Source organism: Scleropages formosus, chromosome 20, assembly GCF_900964775.1.
Source record: "Scleropages formosus chromosome 20, fSclFor1.1, whole genome shotgun sequence".
NCBI classification, from domain to species: Eukaryota; Metazoa; Chordata; class Actinopteri; order Osteoglossiformes; family Osteoglossidae; genus Scleropages; species Scleropages formosus.
In genome coordinates this window covers 204,116-226,022 of record NC_041825.1, presented here as the reverse complement: position 1 = coordinate 226,022, position 21,907 = coordinate 204,116, and the positions used below count along the sequence as shown (strand labels likewise).

General features: G+C 47.3%; 1 protein-coding gene across 3 annotated transcripts; it reads left to right on the top strand.

Annotated features, from left to right (window-relative positions):
• Positions 1-1,410: 1,410 nt before the first annotated feature.
• On the top strand, positions 1,411-21,762 carry LOC108919841 (ras-related protein Rab-5C-like). 3 transcript variants are annotated; one of them, XM_018728148.2, is made up of 8 exons: positions 1,411-1,568; positions 1,997-2,047; positions 2,923-3,029; positions 12,868-13,167; positions 15,329-15,480; positions 15,953-16,075; positions 16,345-16,438; positions 21,358-21,762. In XM_018728148.2, exons 4-8 carry the CDS (start codon positions 13,002-13,004, stop codon positions 21,483-21,485), a joined length of 663 nt encoding a protein of 220 aa, XP_018583664.1. In that variant the 5' UTR covers positions 1,411-1,568; positions 1,997-2,047; positions 2,923-3,029; positions 12,868-13,001; the 3' UTR covers positions 21,486-21,762. The 3 variants fall into 3 exon arrangements, with proteins under 3 accessions (XP_018583664.1, XP_018583659.1, XP_018583650.1); XM_018728143.2 differs by having other exon boundaries at positions 1,997-2,469; XM_018728134.2 differs by lacking the exons at positions 1,997-2,047; positions 2,923-3,029.
• The last annotated feature ends 145 nt before the right edge of the window (positions 21,763-21,907 follow it).

Below are 21,907 nucleotides of genomic sequence, written 5' to 3'. Positions count from 1 at the left end.
GCAAGGAGCATCAACCAGTCACCCTGCTCCTTCGCACTCGCACAGCCCAGGGAACAGAGGTGTCCAGGAAGCTCCACCATGGACTTCGTTTTTTGTTGTTGCTGTTACTATTAAGTAACGCTGCCCTCTGCTGGATTCGTGGAACCACATCAGCAGTCATATTGAGCGTCTCACTGTTGGTCTCACATAACTTGGCGGCGTCCTGTGCTGCGGCAGAGAAGAACCTTCTCGATCTTTCAAACGTTTCATATTTCATACCTCTGAGCGTCACAAAGGGTCCTCCAGCAACGTTTAAGCTGTAGGCCAGTGGAACACTGTCAGTACAGTGCGCACCACACTGGCGCAGCGGGTAGCGCCGGTGCTTCGCAGGTCCTGGGCCGCGGGTCCGCACATGGGTGTCTTCCAGGTGCTCTGGTTTCCTCCCACAGCTCAACGACATATTTCGGATGAGTTGGTGACCGATTGCTCTGTGCGCGTGCGTGTACGTGTACGTGTGCGTGTGCGTGTGCGCGCTTGCCATGGACTGATGTCCCGTCCAGGCTCTACCTGTGTCCCTGGGACAGGCTCCGGACCACCGTGAACGACGGATGCTCGGCTGCGCTCGGGTCCCTGAGCGGAGTTTACCTGCCACCGTGAAAGTGGGGAGAAGGCCGAGAAGCTCGACGTTTCCCGGGAAACGCAGGAACGCTTTTCTGCCGCTGCGCGTCCAGCTGCTCGAGGTCCTTCGTGCTCGAACCTTTAGCAGGAGTGTTTCGCCTCCCGGCGACGGCCAGGTACCCCCCATTCGCGACAAACTCAAGTGTTCCGACGGCGCCTCACATGGCCGCACTGCGTCCACTAGTGCTGTCCACCGCTCTCGCTCGATGGACTGACACCTCTGTCCACTGTCCTTCGTTCAGGACGAGGGATCCGCGCAGCACGAAATAAGGCTACGATTCGCCGTACCCGTCGGGTGGTTCTCGGCCTACGGCTCGACCCGGGTTCCACAACTCTGTCCCAATTCAGCCTGTCACTTTGCTCACCGGGTCAGAATCAGGAGAAGCTTAATGTCACCACAAGAACATCACTGGTTTGCTGATGGTCCCATAAAAACCTCATCTCTAGCTGTAATAACTCATTTAAGAAATTAAATTAAATTTGGAAAAAAAGGTACATGTTATTAAAATAACATTTTAAGTTAAATCATGTACTGCAGTGAGGGAAACAGGGCAAAGAAGCTCCTGGAAAACAACGACAGCTGAGCGAACGAATAACGTCGCCCTCGCGCGGACTTCTCTCTCCGATGGCCACGCGACCAAGTCCATTTGCAGCCGTTCGCCTATCAACAAATGGGGAGGCGAGTGTGATCCCATTGGTCCTTCGGGCCGTCAATCATGATGACAGGCTCTTACCAAATGGGCGGTCCAGGAAGTGGACTTAACCGGGCGGAAGTCGGGGCCCTGGCTAGTTCTGAGTGGTTGCGGAGAGCCGTGAAAAGTGTTTTAATAACAAAATATTAAAACAGTCGGTGTGCGAATCCGGCTTCATGTTCTCTGGAAATAACACATATTATTTTCCAGCGTAGCACGGTAAGCAGTAACACTGTGTTTGTCCAATCTCAGTGCGCTCCAGGTGTATAATAAGAAAGTCGACGTAAATCGCTTCAGACCGCTTGTTGTCTGATTTATAATTAATAATATTCTGTCGTTCAGTTAAGTTATTACTACTACTAGTTGTCATGTTCACATTGTTCACTAGTCGCTGTTAATGTTCATCACACTGGTCACTAGTGTTTATTAATGTTTATTATTGCTCACTAACCGTAACTTATGGTACTATTATTGATCATAATTGACAGTTATTGTAACGACCTGTCGCGTTACTGTGTGTGTGTGTTTGAGCGGGAAATCGTGTAGTATAATATACAGAACATATGGATTTTGCCGTAAAAATGTAATTAAGTTAAGAAAGAGTTAACCACTGGCGAGACTGTGGGAAAATGATGATGGGGTGACAGTGTTTCCTAGTGACAGAGCAGCAGCCGGCTGGGAAGCCTTCGCTTCGGAAGGTGGGCTCGAGTCGAGGTGCAGGTCCAGGTCCAGGTCCAGGAAACGCCCGGCGCGCGGCGGGGTCCTCGGACCGAGAGCCTAAGCGCTTATTTCCCGGCGGGGTTCAGTAAACGTTCAGAATCAATGAACACTGTGACTGTCTGTCTGTGTGTCTATCTTCGCTCCCTAGTATTTGTAATTATCACTACTAGTGTCACTTTGTAAGCGTTCACTACTGCTCACTTGTGCTCATTGATGTGTGCTTGGTCGCTAGCTTTTAATCATTTTTAATTGTTTTCATACTGGTCACCTGCTCCTGTTCAGTGATGACGTTCATTACTGGTCACTAGTCTGCGCTCACGTGCACTGGCTTTCAGTACAGACAGTCTGTGTGTATTGATCGTTGATGGTGTCCCTGTCACCGTCGCTGTTGTCGCTGAGGGTGAGTTGCTCCCCGTTCACCAGTTCAACACAGACTTCATCTTTTTCTCTTGTTTTTGTTGTGGCGGAACTCACTTATTTCTCTGACATCCTCAGTTACACGGTACCTCATTCCGGACCAGATGAGGCCCTTCCTTGCTTTCCACCTTACACGCTTGCACTGCATAGTTGTAGCCTGCAGAGTTACACACCTTGCAAACTTCAGTAGAGTTTGAGCTTTGGAATTGCAAATGGATTTTAAACTTTTCATATGCGAAGTGAATCATATTTTTGGCTAAAAATGCACGTTTTCAGCCTTGCGAACTGATTTCACTAAATCTCTTCTCTCAGTAGAAAATAGATTTGTCTTGATACTTTCAGGCCGGTTTTGGAGAGTTTACAGCCTGTATGTATATGTGCTGGCAATGCTGTGTTGTCCCCTAACATTTAGTAAAACAATTTCTGTCATGCTTAGGTCTAGTGAAGCCTTGCTATACTGGGAAGAAGGTAGCGTGGTTTGTACCCTCAGATGCAAGTCCAGAATGTTTGCTGCCCTTCAGCTTCCTCCTTGGTTCTCTTAAGGTAAAATGTATTCAAATTCATTGGAAAACTTCTGTGAATAACATGGAGGCTGGAATGTGTTTGTTCTGCAGTTGTGTGTCATTTTTGTGATTCTTTAACCCTTGGACATAATCATCTTTACTTGGTGTTTGGGTGGTAGTCATAATTTTCTGTTCAGGCTATTTTAATCCTTTCAGACTCTGCAGACAGATTATTACATGCAGGCTATGGTTAGGGGGCATACAGCTTCTAGCATTGGGCCTTTTATACTTGGAATTACTCGTAACCACATCCTGACCACAGGCTTTGGAGAATAGTTGGGAAATTATTTTATGATGTCAGTGCGGAATGTTTTAGCTAAACTGTGAAATTGAAAGTGTGTGGTTATGTGTTCTATTTCTTTTATGCTTATGCATTCTATTTTAAGAGGTGTTATAGGGGACTGGTAAACTAGCTGAGCAGAATTTTTGTAGTTTAGACCATAAAGTTTAGTGTTACAAACACAGGTTCGTATCAGAATTTAAGACTTGTGCACAGTGGCATGGAAGAGAATATGCATTCTCTTTCAGTTATGTCATTTTATGTGTAAGGGTATTACTGACACTCATGTAGTCCACACAAAATTACTGTCATTGTTCATTTAACCACAAATAAGTCAACATGCAGGAGCCATATGTTTAAAAATTAAGTGCATCTTGGGATCTTTTTTCCTTGTTCACTGGAGACCGGTTGTTACATGAAAACCAGAGTGTATGAGCATGTGTTTGATTACCCTGTGATGGACTGGTGTGCCATCCAAGGTGTACCATTGCATCCTATACATCTGGAGCACCGTGACTCTGTGGCAGACATCCAATAATAGATAATGCTTGAATGAATTAAGAAGTATTGCAAGAATAGCAATCTTGATCAGAATTCCTAGCACTGGTTTCAAACAAATGCTGCAGTATCCTCTGTCTTATTGTAGTTGACCTCTTGATTTTGCTTGTTTGAGCTGTTTATTTAGTTTGCCGCACAACACAAATGACAAAAGCATCAGCTGAGAACTCATTTCTTAATTAGGTTGAGAAATTTTGTTTTATTTAAGGAATACCTGCAATAGAAAAAAAGAATTACATAAATTATCTTCAGATTAATACCTGAGCATCCATTATTTCACTCTAACATTTACTATAATGATCATATACTTAGACTTTAAACAGTTGCAGAACTAATGAGTAGCGTGCATTTATTTTGTTGTATATAGGTAAATGTATATATCTTGAGTAATACATTTTTAAGAACTGTCATTCTTTTCCTTGAATAAAATTTAATGTCTCCTTAATGTTCAGGTTTTACATGTTAAGCATCATTAGTCCTGGAGTAATTAAGTGTTGCTGTGTACCATTTGAATTACGACGACTCTACTCTTGCCTACAGTGCTGTGGCCTGCGTTTACATCTCGTGTCCCGGACAGAGGAGGCTTGGCGTTTGCGTAGTCTCTCCACCCAGCAGCAGTTGGTACCCTGTATCCTGCTGGAAACCACTGGTCTTCTGACCATTCAAGTTATGAATAAATCTATTACTTTGTTTCATTTTGAGCCTTCTGTGTAGCAAAAGAATTCTTGCAAACTCGACAACGAAGCCTGTTCAGTGGAATGAGCTTGTGTTGTTCAGGTCATTTTCTAGTTGTGCAAGCGAGGAGGAAATGATAGTCTTCAGTGTGCTTGTTAACTTTTATACAGCTTTGTAAAGTATGTCCAGTCATTTGGGCCATATAGAAGATGGGACTTTTGTGTCACAGCTCTAAGGTGATTATTACTATGTGAAAAATATCATACTCTGTGGATGTATTTCTATGGGACTTTCCAGTTAGTGTCTGATTTTAACGTACTCGTAATGTACCTAGAGTTGTCTGCAGGTGCTAATAAGCAGTCCCAGAATTGTTGTCCAGTCTGCTTTGCTTCTTGAGGATCATATTTGATCCCTCTCTCATCAGAACATAGCATTGACTTGGAAAAATGTGGAAAGATGTCGGATAATTGATGGCAAGGATGGGGATTCTCTTGATTATCTTTTTCACATGCCTTGTTTATTGGACTGCACTCCGATTTCAGCATTTCACCATTCCATTGACAAACTTTACCCCCTTGTCATCTGTGCAGATGGAAAATAAAAGACACAAGGAAACAAGCAGCATACTAGTTTGGATGCTTGCTCAATTATGACTTCATCAAAATGTGAAGGCATTGTGTTGGGCACAAAGATTTGTCAGATAATTTTTTAATGAGACATTGCAGAACATTTTATGACACATGAAATGTTGAATTAGGCTTCATCTGATTAACTGATCTCAAGTCTGTATTTGGAGGTTGCTTGTTAGTGATTATTGTCCAGCTGCCATGCACGTTATGTACCTGAGCCTGTTTTTGAACCTGTAGCTCCAACAAGCTGTAGAACATGGTCTTTGCAACACCTTGGTAGTAGCTTGGCTTCGTCTTGAGTTCTGCTTTCCTGTCATGACCTGATCGTGACCTGCTTTCCTGTACCATCCGAAACATTACTGGAATCCACTCTGATAGTCTTCCTCCATTAGTTGTCCTGAAACCTTTACAGCCCATCTGGAGCAAGTGCTTTTATGGTTTATATTGTTGGAATAGCTGATATACTGCTGCCAGTTGAGAGGAATTAAGTGTTGTGACTCGCTAACAAGATGGAAGAACTGGCAGCTTTCAGGAGGGCACAGAGGAGTACCATGAGTGCAATGTAATTTGCTTTATGGAGATATGGTTACATGAATGTGTCCCATACATGAAGCCTCTGTTCCAGACCCTACCGGATGACAGGGACACACGGGGCAGCAGAAAGAGGAAAGGTGGCAGGCTCACCACGTTTGTGAACAATAGATGGTAAAACCCTGGCCACATTACGGCGAAGGAATCAATCTGGAGCCTCGGCATTGTGCTGCTTGCTGTTAGTATATGCCCATGCTATCTCCTACGTGAGTTTTCTGCCGCAATACTGTTTGCTGTTCGCACACTGCCCTCAGCCAACGCAGAAGCAGCACGTGGTGTCATCCACACAACCGTATCAAGACTTCAGACCCACCACTCCATTGTATTGATTCCAGTTCTGGAGAATTTAATGCTGTTTTCTGTCACTCCATCCTCATCTCTGCCCACGCTCAGTTTGTGACGTACAACACTAGTGAGAGCAAGGTTAAGGGTACCTAAGGACCAGTAACCAGAATGCTCTCTCTGACCCACATGTGGAGGATGTTAACAGACTGGTGGACTGTGTGACAGGATACATCACCTTCTGCATTGAACTAATCACTGCTTTCCTAACAACAAATCCTGAGTCTCATGTAACCTGAAGGTTCTTTTTAATGTTCTTGAAGCACTCTGTGTCACTGCAAGAGAAGAGTGCTCTGTAAAACTGAACTGAATCAGAAAAAAAGCCTTTTTGGGCAGTTGTGACAGGAATGATGAATGGATGAGTGACCCATTGTAAGTAGTGTATCTAGCTAGTAACACTACATGGTATCCACTGTAAGTCGCTTTGGAGAAAAGCGTCTGCTAAGTGAATAAATGTAAATGTGAAATGAATTATGTGGGTGCAGAAGGAACTATGGACAAGAATTTGGGAGGCAAAGGACACCTATAGGACGAAACCGGCGCAGATTCTGAGGAGAAGTGATGTGTGAGAGGTCTGAAAGAGCCTGAAGTCCATCACTGGCTACAGACAGACCAGTGCAGGCTCTGTGGAAGGTGAATGTTACTGGGCTGATGAGCTAAACCAGGTGGTGGTGGACTTCAGGAGGCCCAAGGGTTTAGTATGCCCTGTGAGGATTGAAGGAATGGAGGTTGAGGTAGTTGGGATATACAAGTACCTGAGGGAGCACCTGGACAACAGGCTCGAATGGACATGCAAAACAGAGACCCTGTGCAAGAAAGAGCAGAGTCATCTTTACTTTCTGAGTAGCATCAGCACAGGAGATTATTAATGAGGAAGGCTCACTCAGACCTGGGGTGAAACACAGTAACAGTTTCAGCATCAGGCTGCTGCATTTGTGCCGTTCCAAAGAGCTACAGGGGGTCATTTCTATCAGCAGCTATCAGGCTCTACAGTCAGTCCTCACACTGCCTGTGGTGGGGTGGAGGTGGGTGCGGAGGGGTGTGTGTGGTGTGGTCGGTCAATGAGCCCTGTGTCCCACCACACCTTGTAGCACCTGAACTTCTCTCATCATCTCATAGCAATCCACACATGTCCTCCTTTTGCATCTAAACATATTTGTCAATTCATTCACTTATGTATCTTGGTAATTATTTACATGTCCTGTTACTTTGTGTGTGCAGTATGTATGTACATATATATCATATGTATGTTGATGCAACCAAAGTGAATTTCCTGCTGGGATTAATAAAGGTTCTTTCTTTTCTTTCCTTGCCTCTGTATTATATAAACTCTAAGGATATATACAGCTTTAACATGAATGAATATTATGTTGTGTAAAAAGGCTTTGTTATATTTTTTCAATAATTTCACGTCATCTGTGATATTGATGCATAATTCTTTTGTAGATAGCTGGTAGTGTAGTGCTTAGAACTGCTGCCTTTGGACCCCAGGGACACAGGTTTGAATCCCACCTCCAGCTGTAGTACCCTTGAGTAATGTACTTACTCTAAATTGACCTAGTAAAATTACCCATTGTATAAATGGGTACATAGTTGTAAGTAGCTTAATTTGCTTTGGAGAAAAGTGTCAGCTGAATGGTTAGATGTTATTCATATTAAAATAATACTTGTGGAAAAATATAAGTACATTAAAGTATCATAATTGTATTTTTGTGTTGCGCTACTATTGTTACTTTCATTTATGAATCTATTGCCTTCTATTTCTTCTTTTCAGGAGCTGAGAACGCTCACACTTCCTCCTGCTAGCCATTTTAAATAAAATGTAACAAGAAGGGAATCGCAAATCAAAAGTTTAACATTCAGCAGACACTTTGATAAAAGTGACGCGATTCTCGAAGGACCCTCAGTTTGTGTTCCGGTAGCAGCGTACAGAATTGGTTGACAGTGCTTTGTGTTCTAACACGTACTGTAGTGTTTGCCGATTTAGTCCAACAGCGATTGTACAGCACTCATCGTCACGTCAAAAGCAGCTCACACTAATCTATTGTGGAAGCCCGACTGGACTCTCGCGTCCCTGCTTCGGTTGGGTGTGTTTTGCTGTCACATAAGGACTTTGTGCAGAAATGCTGATGACGTTTGCTCTGCAACAAGTTCTTGAATAAAGTATTGAAGGAAGTGCCTTTAAAAAAATAAACAGAAAATGTAACTTGGAAAAGGGCATGGCTTGTGTTGGTATTGCAAGGTCCCAGTGTGTATCCTCACAAAGTTTTGTGTTCTGGGCTGTTGTGGTTTATCCAAGACTTCTGCCATCACCTCTGGTGTAAGACACTGGTATTTGGCATGTACTATTTAAGGAAGCAGCCAACCGGGGACCTGTAAGGTGTCTGTTTACATTTATTCATTTAGCAGACACTTTTCTGCAAAGCAATGCACGCATACACAAACACTGGCTGAGACTCCTTGTCCCGAGTGGGATCGCGACGAACTGGAGCCAAACACGGCGCAAGGCTGGAGGGACAGGGGACGCCCAGGACGGGACCCCAGTCTGCCGTAAGGCACCCAAAGCGGGACTTGAACCCTACGCTCATCAGAGAGCAGGACCCGGCTAAGCCCGCTGCGCGACCGTGCCCCTGTGCGATGTACATCTCATAGAAAATACAATTTGTGCATTACAGGGGGAGAAAGAGAGACAGATGCAGAGGTGTGATTTTTAAGTACAGTTTGTTTCTTTCCACCATATGACCCAATGTTCATCACCCGAGTAGCTGCATAAAACTCAGAATATCAGCAACTCCTGATCACCTTCCTATTTTTTTTTTTTGGAGATACACAAATGTTTACGTACATTACAGGAGTAGCTTTGTTAAGGTTTTTCTGCGCATAATCTTAAAGTTATGGTGCATGAACATTTACACCTTACATGAATTTAAGAGGTGATGGGCAAAGTGAGTCTGGAAGAGGTGAGTTTTCAGACTCTTTAAATGTGGACAGAGATTCAGCAGTTCTGAGTGAGAGAGGGAGGTCATTCCACCTCAGCGGAGCCAGAACGGAGAACCTTTGTACTTTTCATGCACGGGACCATCAAGCAGGCAGAAGTAGACGAGCGATGGGGTCTGGTTGGGGTGTAGCGGATTATCAAGTCTTGTAGATATCTGGGAGCAGTTCTATTGATGATGCATTTGTAGACAATAAGCAGGGTCTTGAATTTGATCGAGACAGCTATAGGAAGCCAGTGCAGAGAAACGAGTACAGGAGATACATGTGAACGCTTTGGCAAGTCAAACGCAACTTGGGCAGCAGCAGCGTTCTGTAGAAGCTGTAGAGGTTTGATGGCAGTAGCAGGAAGGCCACACAGGACAGAGTTGCAGTAGTCCAGACGGGAAGTCACCATGGCCTGGACAAGTAGTTGGGCGGAGTCAGTAGTGAGGTAGGGACAGATCCTGCGGATATTATGCAGGATGTATCTGCAGGACCAGGTTTTGGCTTCCATGTGCTGAGGGAATGACAGACTTCAGTCAATCAGCGCTCCCAGTTTTGTAATGTCAAAAACTGGCCTTTTCCTCCCCTCCCCCCATGTGTCTGACAGAAAAATCACACCCTCAGTCAGCTGAAGTGCTCTGTGCAGCAGGAGTGCAAGAAACCAGCCTCTGAGGGTTGCGCGTCACCTTTATGCTGTACAGATGAGCGGAAAGTCCGTTCTGAGCACGACCATACGGGCTCCTCCGGCCCTTCCGCGCATCAGCGTTTGATCAGTGCGTGCTGCTGACATACATGCCATGCTCTGAGATGCTGTGTGCTTTGGAGAGCTCTTGCGGGCACCTTGAGCTCAGTGGAGCTGGCAGCAGACGGAGGGGTGGGTGACGTGTGATGGTGCAGCGTCCTAGCAGTATTCATTGGTTGTTACTTTACTACACTGAACATCCAGCAGCTCCTCCTGCAGGGATGCTCATTCAGTGTCAGAGCAGCTGGGCGGACGCAGGCCAGCGAGGTGCCCTGAAACGGCCGTTGCCGGACTTCACGGCGCATTCCTGAGAGTCGCAGACGTTGCTGCAGGAGCAGCTCTCTTTCTGTAAGGGAGGGGATCACAGCTGATCTCTCTCAACTGAAACTTGTTCTCCTGCATGCAGAGCTTTATGTAAAAGTTGTCACCCAGGTAGAATAGTAGATGGGATGCCACTGTGGAAAGTGGCATCAATTATCAAGTGGCGATATCGAGTATTATTCAACATCGAGCTGTTACCCAGTGGCAATATCAAGTATTATAAACATCGAGCTCTTAGTCATTGGCGATATCAAGTACTATCGACATCGAGCTGTTATCCAGTAGCAGTCAGCAGTCAGTAACCCTGCTATTCACTCTCTGCTGCTGTAGGCTCTCAAGCACAAGGAGTTTATGGTCTGTACTGTCACGATCAGCCATCACATGGTCCGAGGAATGAGCACATTTACCGGTTTGCACACTTGGTCCTTGGTTGTCAGTCAGCTCAGCTCACCTTACTTCCCCACATCACTCCTCGAACTTATTGCCTCTTCTAAATGAAACTGTGGAAATTGCTCCCTTTTAACTTAAGTGAAAAAGCTTTTTCTCATAAGGCTTAAACTACTCTAAGATTACACCATTGAGCATTGAGAAAACATTGTCGCTTTTTGTTTATACCATGTTCTTGGAGGGCCACTTGTAGTACCAGTTCAAAATCCGCGGTTCCTGGAAGTCTCGGTCCAGCACACGACGGTAAGGAATTTGCATAGCAAAGCAATGCAGGGTCCGTGTTCCTCGGAGCGTACAGGAGACTGTGCTCAAAGTCCTACTCCAAGGTACAACCATTTGCATTTGGTGATATTAGAGCGCACCCACTAGCTCACTTTCATTAACCCTGTCCTGGTCACGACGGTCCAGAGCCTGTCCCGCAATCTCAGGGCACCATGTTTCACAATTAGCGCTCTTTTGCCACAACACAAAACATCTGTGTCATGTTCAGTATGGATTCAGGGGAGCGTGTCTGACGAAACATTCAGGGCTGTAATGTTCCGGTTCAGAAAGCGGGACTGTTAAACTTGCGGTTATGGTGACCCAAACAAAGTTCATCTTCAGGCCAGCATTTGTTCCTTTCTAGAAGCAGTAGTTCTTGAGAAAACATGTGCTTCGTAGATGTTAGTGCCTGCAGTGAATGTTTCTTCATAAATATTTTCTCTTTATGACCTTGAACAAAGTTCACCTTACAGTAAAAATAACTGAAAGCTGGTCACATGGTGCAATTTCCTTGTACAAATTGTCGGTTTTAGTTTCGCTTTTGGTTTCCTGTGTTATTCAAAGTTTTTCACACTAAATATTTTCATTTAGGAGTGAATAACTGATGCATTTCTTTTTAGTTCTTTCATTCTTACCAACTGGCAGTGTGCGGAAAAAGTAAAAGCCCCCTTACACTTAATAAGTGGTTGCACCACCTTTAGCTGCAATGACTGCAACTAAACACTTTCCATAATTCAGTACCTGGCCTTTACATTACTGTGGAGAAATTTTAGCCCACTCTTCCTTGAAAAAATGTTTTAATTCAGAAACACTCACAAACATGTAATAATAGAGGTTGATTTGAGTGTTTGTACATGTTTAGCATTTTATGTATGAGAAACCACAAATTTAGGCGACCGAGTGTGTGCACCCAGTTACCTTCGCTGTTTGGAAGGAATAAGTCAGTTTCCTGCAGACCTTTAACTGTGGCGGACTTCCTCTGTCACACAAATATTGGTAGGTTTTTGAGCATGAACTAACTGCTCCTGCCACAGCATCGATATGGGTTTAGGTCTGGACTTTGACTGAGTTACTCCAGAACTTTAATTTACCTTCTTTTCAGCCACTCTGGTGTGGACTTTCTTTTGTGTTTCTGATCATTGTCTTGCTGATTGCCTTAGATTAATTATGAGACCGACCATTTTCCTGAAGAATTTCCTGAGACAGGGCACAACTCGTGGTTCCTTTAGTTATGACAAGTCGCCCAGATCCCAAGACAGCAAAGCATCCCCACACCGTCACGCTACCACCACATTTTAGACTCTTGTCCCCAGAAAATTCTTGCTACTACTTGGCTGCTCTTAAATGCAGTCATATTCCCTCATGGTTGTCTCTTGCCTAGGGCTTAGGGCTGAAACGGCGGCATGATTTGAGTGCTTCTGGTGTGAGCGCCACACCCTTAAGGTGCTCAGTGAATCCCTTCTAAAGGCACACACACAAAGGACCAAGACTGAATCACCACGTTTGCCGGCTCCTTGTTAGTGTTTGGTTGGCACAGCTGAGGATGTCTGGGAGGGCATTGTGGTCTCCAGCCTGTCCCCTCTATACTATGCAGTCTTCCTGTTGGCCAAAGAAACATTGCTTTGTTTAGCCTTTGCCTGGCCACTCTTGCACCCGACACACACTCCATTGTGTTGCACACTCAGCATGAACTTCCAGCAGTGAACACAGGTCTTGCGAGTCAAAGCCATTTAATAAAGTACGACACACACAGCGGCAGATGAGCACACGCATACGTAGCACCGCAAATACTTCATTGGTACCACGTGAAAGCAAATGATCAGACCTTGGATTGTGTTGTTGGAAACAGTGTGGGTCTCCCTGGTTTTTGTGAAATCATGTTAGCTGAGGATGTGTTTCCTTGTATTTGCATGTGCTTACCAGGATATTTTAGCAATTAAATATTGTATGCATCAGAGGCTTATAACTGCTCCAATTTAATTGTAACTTCCAGCTTCCCCAGAGCAGCACCTGTTCCCCGTGGAGAAGCCCAGCCTGGCCCTCCAGTGCCAAGTTTACCCATCACCGATCGCATCTGGCCTGATCCCCTGTCAGGCTTTTTGTCCAGGGTAGCCTCTGCTCAGCTCCATGGCAGGTCGGGGAGGACAGGCTAGATCCAACGGGCCTGCGGGGGGTAACAAGATCTGCCAGTTCAAGCTGGTGCTCCTGGGGGAGTCGGCAGTGGGCAAGTCCAGCCTGGTGCTGCGCTTCGTCAAGGGTCAGTTCCAAGAGTACCAGGAGAGCACCATCGGAGGTGAGTGTTAGGGTGCCCATTTGAGTCCACTGATCTATCATGAACGTGTCCATGAATCAGTCAGTGTACCAGGGTAGCGCTGTTCTACCAATGTGTCCATCTGCCCAGTGGTCATGCACTTCAGTGGAACAGGTAAACAGGCCAGATGTATCCCCACACACACACACACACACACACACACACACACACGTAGCATGTAATAACTCAGCCCAGGTCCTGGGAAATTGTGGTTCCCTGTCTGAAATTCGGGACCTGGGGTTACGTTCTAAGTACGGAGGGATGATGCCTTTGGCTCTCGCAGGGAAAGGCTGTACCAGGGTGCTGGAGAAGAGCCTCTAGCCGATATTGACTCAAATTTTGTGGAGCAAATGTTTGTCCTTGTAAAGACATTTGAGGTATCGTGGGAATTTCCAAACCAGGTCTGCATGAGGTTTGTGGACCCGGAATGGACCCGCTATCCTGTGCTCTGGGGTGTACGGAAGATGTTGCTGGGGGATGTTCCTTTGGTGCGGATCAAGTGCAACAAATCCTTCGCTGATTGGAAGCAGTCAGGAGGCCTGAGATGTTCACATCTTTCATACCTGGATATCAGAGGTGTGACTCTGAACAGTGGGCTGTGCTCTGAACGTGTCTCACCGGTCACCTCGTACGCCAGTTTATTGAACGGGGACAGATGGATGTGGGGGACTGAAAAAGGTCAACAAAATGAACAAGTTTTAACAGAATCTTTTTATTCTTTCATTCCACCTTGTTGTCTTCTCTGTGACTCTGTTTACACTGAATCCCTGTGTAGACAGTGGTGTTTACTGCACAGGAGCAGTTGAAATAAAACGATTTGGATGCAAGTTTTCACACTTGTGCCTCTGTTTCCCATTTTTTGTTTGCTCCTAGTCAGTGCTGGGCTGTTCCCATGCAGGAGATGTACATACCTACAGTTTGTCTCCTTGTAGTGATTTAAAGAAGAACGTTTGACGAGATGCATCTTTAGTTGTACTACTGGTGAGCAAGAGGAGAGCAGCATGAGGTTTACGAATGCAAAAGCAAATAGATGACAGCAAAAAACAATAATCTCAAGAGACACGGGGAAGTGCTGGTCGATGGACTGGCACTGCGAAGAATAAGAATGTCGGCTACAGGAAGCCACATGGACGTTACTGGAGGGATTAACGAGATGAAGTGCTTTTGCTCAGAGTCAGTAAGTCACAGGTGTCCTTATTGCCCCTTCACAACCACATGGGACAGATGAGGCTGAGGACAGGTACTGTGGGCTGTCAAGACCTTCGGTCACAGATCAGTAAAGGTTTGAAAAAGGAGCAGCAGTCCATGTGTCTTTTTCTCCTCCCATCTGTCCTGAGAAGCTTCACTTCCTCTGCGGAGGCTCCACTGCTCGCCTTCCATGGAGGACTGTAATCTCTGGTGACCCTTGAGAGAGCTCTCAGGGAGAGCAGAGAAGGGAAGGTCCTTGCCTTCAGCCCAGTTCCACAGAGACATGGTAAAGTGCGCAGGAAAGCCCCGGTAGATGGGCAGGGGTTTGCACTTCCCACACGGACCCCCTTAGATCACATAAAGCTTCCAGCTACCGAAGTGCTCTTCTCGGGTGTGAAAAGCAGCTGCTCCGAGCTCTGCGCGCTTCTTGAGGTTCCAGAGGAGACTCACCACACTCTGCGGTTCCCTTGTTCCAGTATCACCTCCTTGGTGCACATGGTACATTGCCATAGTTTCACAACTTCCTGGTACATGAGTGTGGGTACATGTTGTCTGCACACACACTTCTGGGCTGCTGTGTGTGTGTGTGTGTGTGTGTGTGTGTGTGTGTGTGTGTGTGTGTGTGTGTGTGAGAGTGTGAGAGAGATTGCTTTTCAGCAGTTTACACTCTTCTGTGGAAATGCCCCATTTGAGAGGTGAATTTCCACTCAGCCCCTGAGCTCCTAAGCCTAAGAGATGGGGGCTGCAGACAGGCATTAGATCCTGCTTGGTGCTGCCTTGTGCTCGTAGAAAGAACAAGGAGAATGCTCTTCATGTGCACGTGTGTGCGTGCGCGCGCATGCCCTCACTGCTAGCATCATGTTCCCACGGGACACAAACAGCTCAGTGAAGTGAAAGGAGGTGCCTGTCTGGGTACAGCATTTTACTTCTGCTCTTCCATTGTTCCCTCGTCCAGCGGCCTTCCTTACACAGACGGTATGTTTGGACGACACAACCGTGAAGTTTGAGATCTGGGACACGGCTGGTCAGGAGCGATACCACAGCTTGGCACCCATGTACTACAGAGGGGCCCAGGCGGCCATCGTGGTGTACGACATCACTAACGCGGTATGTACCGCGCAGCCTCCACTCAGGCAGGGGACAGGCTCTGTTACACCTGTAACCCCTCACCTTGTATCTGTTAGCAGTGACTTGTTCAAGCTCTCCATGTCCGAAAGGAAACGCGATTTATCACATGCTGAAACGCTACACATCCACATGCGTAAGACGTGTGCACTAGCAGCATGTATATCTTCCCCGGTTGGCCCGTAAAGCCCTAGACACAACTTTTACCACTTAGTTACCCTGTGCTCAATGTGAAGCTGCTGCTGTGTGACGGACGATTGTCACAACAGCACTTTGAGAAAGTGGCGATTTTACTGCCAGCAAAACAGTGGTACAAGTGTAGTACAAATGTAGTACAGCACCAGAAAGGATAGTAGCGGAACCCCACTCCCCTTTCCCAAGTGAAGCTGGAAGTTGTCCTTTGGCACTCACATGTTTTTGGAGGAAACTTTAAGAGCACAAACTGTTTTCCCAGGACTCATTTGCACGAGCAAAGAACTGGGTGAAGGAGCTCCAGCGACAAGGAAGCCCATACATCGTGATCACCCTGGCCGGCAACAAGGCTGACCTTGCCAGCAAGAGAGAGGTTGACTTACAGGTGTGTTCCAGGGCAGCACCTCAGGTTACCTGTCTTAGGAATGATGGCTTCGACAACCTTCTGTAAACATTTACTGCACAGTGGGGATGTGGTCTCTGGGCCTCGGATGGGTCACCGGTCTGACTTCCAGTATCACGTGGTTCCACTTCTCGAACTCTTGGTGATGGCATCCACTTAGAACAATTTAATATTGGTATTCAGGTTCAACATGTTACTATTTGCAGGTGCGTTGAGTTGAGCTCTAGTCTAACTCGGTGGACTCTTTGCAGGAAGCACAAGCGTATGCAGACGACAACAGCCTGCTCTTCATGGAGACCTCGGCCAAGACAGCCATGAACGTGAACGACATCTTTATGGCCATAGGTACAGTACAGTGTTCACGTCATACCGTGACATGACACCATAGCTCTTGTGAGGGCTGTTAGTAAATATTTTTCTTACCAAACCAACCAGTTAGCTCGACATGAAGATGTAGTTAAAATAAAGGATGTCCAATAAAGGGTATAGCACTGAGTTTAGTTGAGCCCAGTTCAGTTCAGGATGTACAATTCAACTCTGTTTTCCCGCGGTATTGAAAACGGCTCTTTGGACAAGATTGAGAAAAAAAATGCTGCTTACAGTAAAGCGATCTTAATAAGCCACACGTCAATTGTTAGTTATAAAATCTGTAACATATGGTATATTTTAGAGGTAATAAAATGTACTGTATCATGGTATTTGATTGCACAGGTTACATACAGATGTAACAGTAATTGTAACCCAAGACAGAGAGACAGTGCTTTTGACCACTTCAGTGAGAGAAAGTTGAAACTGTTTTTAACAGAATTTTCAGGTACCAGTCGCTTCCTGAGATGTTTGTCTCCCAAAATGATGTTTGCAGTTTGACGTGTGGACATCTGCCTTACTACGTGTACCGTAACTTGGGAACAAAAGCAAGAGAACAAGTCGTCAACAGGGTGGAGAATATAGCTTGTTTACCTGCCAAGTTTTAGTATCTGTCAAGAAGCTGCTTGAAGGTGCACTTGAGCCATACATGGGCTTTGCTGCTTTGCTCATTTCATACAGCTGTGCTGTATTATCTCCTGGCCAAATAAAGAACGAGAGACTTGCTGAAAAATTGTGTGCTGTTTCTCATGACGCACCCCAAGAAGGCAGTTCTCTTACTGGAAGAGCTACATAAAGCTCACAAAGTGCTCTTGCTGAGATGAGGCTCTGTCAAGTGCGATGTACAGCACTGCCAACATTGACAAGAGCCATAGTTGTACTTCAGTACTGATGGACGCAAGGTAAACGTTACGAGGGGATGCCCTCTGGTACCGGATGTTGGAAAGCGCATGTAGGGTGTTTATACTGTCTTCGGGTGGATGATGTTTGTTTTCTTTTTAAAGCAACCTTTCATGAATTGAGAACATGCAAATTGGCTGAAGAGTGACTTTGTTTACATGTTTTTTTTTTTTCTTTTTAAAGTTACAGCTCCCCTCCTCAAACCGCCACCTTAACGTGGTGGAGGGGTTTGAGTGCCTGAATGATCTCAGGAGCTATGTTGCCTGGGGCTATATGCCCCTGGTAGGGTCTCCCATGGCAAACAGGTCCTGGGTGACAAAAGAGACAAAGCGCGGTTCAAAACCCCCTTATGATGACCATTAAATCAAGGTTCTTGTTTACCCCGCCCGGTATCGGGTCACCGGAGCCCCACCCTGGAGCCAGGCCTGGGGGGGGGCTTGCATGCGAGCGCCTGGTGGCCAGGTCTATGCCCATGGGGCCTGGCCAGGCTCAGCCCGAAGCCAAGACGTGGAGCCGCTCTTCGGTGGGCTCACCACCTGCCGGAGAGGCCGTAAGGGGCCGGTGCGTTGTGATTTGGGCGGTGGTCGGGGCCGAGTGCCCGGCCGACCCAAACCTTGGGCGCCAACTCTGGCTTTTGGGACTTGGAATGTCACGTCACTGACGGGGAAGGAGCCTGAGCGAGTGCAGGAGGTTGAGAGATACCGTCTAGATATAGTCGGGCTCACTTCCACTCACAGCTTGGGTTCTGGAACCACTCTTTTCGACCAAGGGTGGACTCTCCACTATTCTGGCGTTGCCCAGGGTGAGAGGCGGCGGGCGGGTGTGGGCTTATTAATCGCCCCCCAGTTCAGCCACCATGTGTTGGAGTCTACCCCGGTGAACGAGAGGGTCGTCTCCTTGTGCCTTCGGGTTAGGGAACGGTCTCTCACTGTCGTTTGTGCTTATGCGCCTAGCGGCAGTGTAGAGTACCCGGCCTTTTTAGAGTCCCTGGGGGGCGTGCTGGAAAGTGCTCCCACTGGGGACTGTGTTGTTCTACTGGGGGACTTTAACGCCCACGTGGGCAGCGACAGTGACACCTGGAGGGGCGTGATTGGGAGGAACGGCCTCCCTGATCTGAACCCGAGTGGTGAGTTGTTATTGGATTTCTGTGCTAGTCACGGTTTGTCCATAACAAACACCATGTTCATGCATAAGGGTGTCCATCAGTGCACTTGGCACCAGGACACCCTAGGTCGGAGGTCGATGATCGACTTTGTAGTCGTTTCTTCTGATCTTTGTCATATGTCTTGGACACTCGGGTGAAGAGAGGGGCTGAGCTGTCAACTGATCACCACCTGGTGGTGAGTTGGATTCGATGGCAGGGGAAAAAGCTGGACAGACCTGGCAGGCCCAAACACATAGCGAGGGTCTGTTGGGAACGTTTGGCGGAGGCCCCTGTCAGAGAGGTCTTCAACTTCCACCTCCGACAGAGCTTCAACCAGGTCCCGAGGGAGACTTGGGACATTGAGTCCAAATGGACTATGTTCCACACCTCCATTGTCGGGGCGGCGGTTCGGAGCTGCGGCCATAAAGTCTCCGGCGCCTGTCGCGGTGGCAATCCCCGAACACGGTGGTGGACACCGGAGGTAAGGGATGCCGTCAAGCTGAAGAAGGAGTTCTATCGGGCCTGGCTGGCTCATGGGACTCCTGAAGCAGCTGATGGGTACCAGCGGGCCAGGCGGAACGCGGCTCTGGCAGTCGCCGTGGCAAAAACTCGAGCCTGGGAGGAGTTCGGTGAGGCCATGGAGGAAGACTTTCGGTCGGCCTCAAAGAGATTCTGGCAAACCGTCCGGCGACTCAGAAGGGGGAAGCAGTGTGCCGCCAATACTATTTACAGTGGAAGTGGTGCGCTGCTGACCTCAACTGAGGATGTCCTCGGGTGGTGGAAGGAGTACTTTGAGGATCTCCTCAATCCCTCCAACACACCTTCCGTAGAGGAAGCTGAGGCTGGGGACTCGGAGGGGGACTCGTCCATTACCCTGGCTGAAGTTGCTGAGGTAGTCAAAAAACTCCTTGGTGGCAAGGCTCCGGGGGTGGATGAGATCTGCCCCGAGTTTCTCAAGTCTCTGGATGTTGTGGGGCTGTCTTGGCTGACACGCCTCTGCAGCATCGCGTGGAGCTCGGGAACGGTGCCTTTGGACTGGCAGACCGGGGTGGTGGTCCCTCTTTTTAAGAAGGGGGACCGGAGATTGTGTTCCAACTATAGGGGGATCACACTCCTTAGCTTCCCTGGGAAAGTCTATGCCGGGGTACTGAAGAGGAGACTCCTCGATAGTCGAACCTCGGATTCAGGAGGAGCAATGCGATTTTCATCCTGGCCGTGGAACACTGGACCAGCTCTATACCCTCACTAGGGTGTTGGAGGGTTCATGGGAGTTTACCCAACCAGTCCATATGTGTTTTGTGGACCTGGAGAAGGCATTCGACCGTGTCCCTCGTGGCATCCTGTGGGAGGTACTTCGGGATTATGGGGTTCGGGGCTCACTGCTACAGGCTGTTCGTTCCCTGTATGACCGGAGCAGGAGCTTGGTTCGCATTGCCGGCAGTAAGTCAGACCTGTTCCCGGTGCATGTTGGACTCCGCCAGGGCTGCCCTTTGTCACCGATTCTGTTCATTATCTTCATGGACAGAATTTCTAGGCGCAGCCAGGGAACGGAGGGTGTCTGTTTTGCTGGCCACAGGATCTCGTCTCTGCTTTTTGTGGACGATGTGGTCCTGTTGGCTTCATCGAATCAAGACTTACAGCGTTCACTGGAGAGGTTTGCAGCCGAGTGCGAAGCGGCGGGGATGAGAATCAGCACCTCCAAATCCGAGGCCATGGTTCTCAGTCGGAAAACGGTGGATTGCCTCCTCCAGGTTAGTGGGGAGTTGCTCCCTCAAGTGGAGGAGTTTAAGTATCTCGGGGTCTTGTTCACGAGTAAGGGAAAAATGGAGCGGCAGGGTGACAGGCGGATCGGTGTGGCGTCCACAGTAATGCGGTCATTGTACCGGTCTGTTGTGGTGAAGAAGGAGCTGAGTCGTAAGGCGAAGCTTTCAATTTACCGGTCGATCTACGTTCCTACCCTCACCTATGGTCATGAACTCTGGATCATGACCGAAAGAATGAGATCGCGGATACAAGCGGCAGAAATGAGTTTCCTCCGCAGAGTGGCTGGGCGCACCCTTAGGGATAGGGTGAGGAGCTCAGTCACCCGGGAGGAGCTCGGAGTAGAGCCGCTGCTCCTCCGCATCGAGAGGAGCCAGTTGAGGTGGCTCGGGCATCTGTTCCGGATGCCTCCTGGACGCCTCCCTGGTGAGGTGTTCCGGGCATGTCCCACTGGAAGGAGGCCTCGGGGCAGACCCAGGACACGTTGGAGAGACTATGTCTCCCAGCTGGCCTGGGAATGCCTTGGGGTTCCCCCAGAGGAGCTGGAGGAGGTGTGCGGGGAGAGGGAAGTCTGGGGGGCTCTGCTTGGACTACTGCCCCTGCGACCTGGTCCCGGATAAGCAGAGGAAGATGGATGTATGGATGGAAGTTACAGCTTAAATTTAAAGTTGTAAACTGTACACAGCACATTATTATTTCTTAAGTCTAATTCTCTATGGCGCTGTTTGAAAATTTGGTGCCTGGACAAACAATTTTTTAATAAAAGTAAACGAGACAAAAAACTACTGCAGTTTTTGAACCATGCTTACATTTTTTAAAGGTGATTGTCCTTGCATTGCACAGGTGTACTCCCCGTTATCATTTTTCAAAATATAATTGCGGAATGTATGTCTGGAGTGTGTGTATGCGCTTTCGCTCCAGAAACATTATGCTGGCACTCGAGAAGCATCTTTCTTATCATTGAACGGGTCTGTGGCTTCAGTCCTTTGCGTACTTACTGTTCTTAATAGAACCTTCAGAGTATTTCTCACGTGACAAAAGAATTAGATTTCCTTTAACGATTACCTTCTCTTGTGCGTCTGCCTCTCTGCAGCTAAGAAACTGCCGAAGAGCGAGCCGCAGGGGGGAGCAGGGCCGGGAGGCCGAGCCCATGGTGCGGTGGACCTGCAGGACGCGACCCCTGAGCACCGCAGCGGCCAGTGCTGTAGCGCAGGCAACTAGATGAGCGTCCAGGTCCGGCGTCACCGAGACTAAAGCAAGTCAGAAGGAGGGAGGAAATGTCGAGGCGCCCTTAACAGAGCCTTAAAATGCTCACCGTTGTTCTGTTTGGAGCATTTTTGTACTTACTGTAAGCTGAAGGAGAATGTACAGGGCCTCCTCCCTTACATATACAGACACACCTGCAGCCTCTGCACCCTGTTCCTTTATAAATACTAATTCAGTTGTGTCTTGAGTCACTGTACAAAATGAAGCAACATGTTTTCATGATCAAAATTGCCACTGAATATTGAAAAATAATTTTTCTGTATATGTAATTTGTGTTTTTTTCTTATGACTTGTAATCAACAGTTTGTTCTTGTTAATACAGTTCCTTACATATATAATACATATTGTCAGTTTTTTAACTGTTGAGTTTGGTTTTA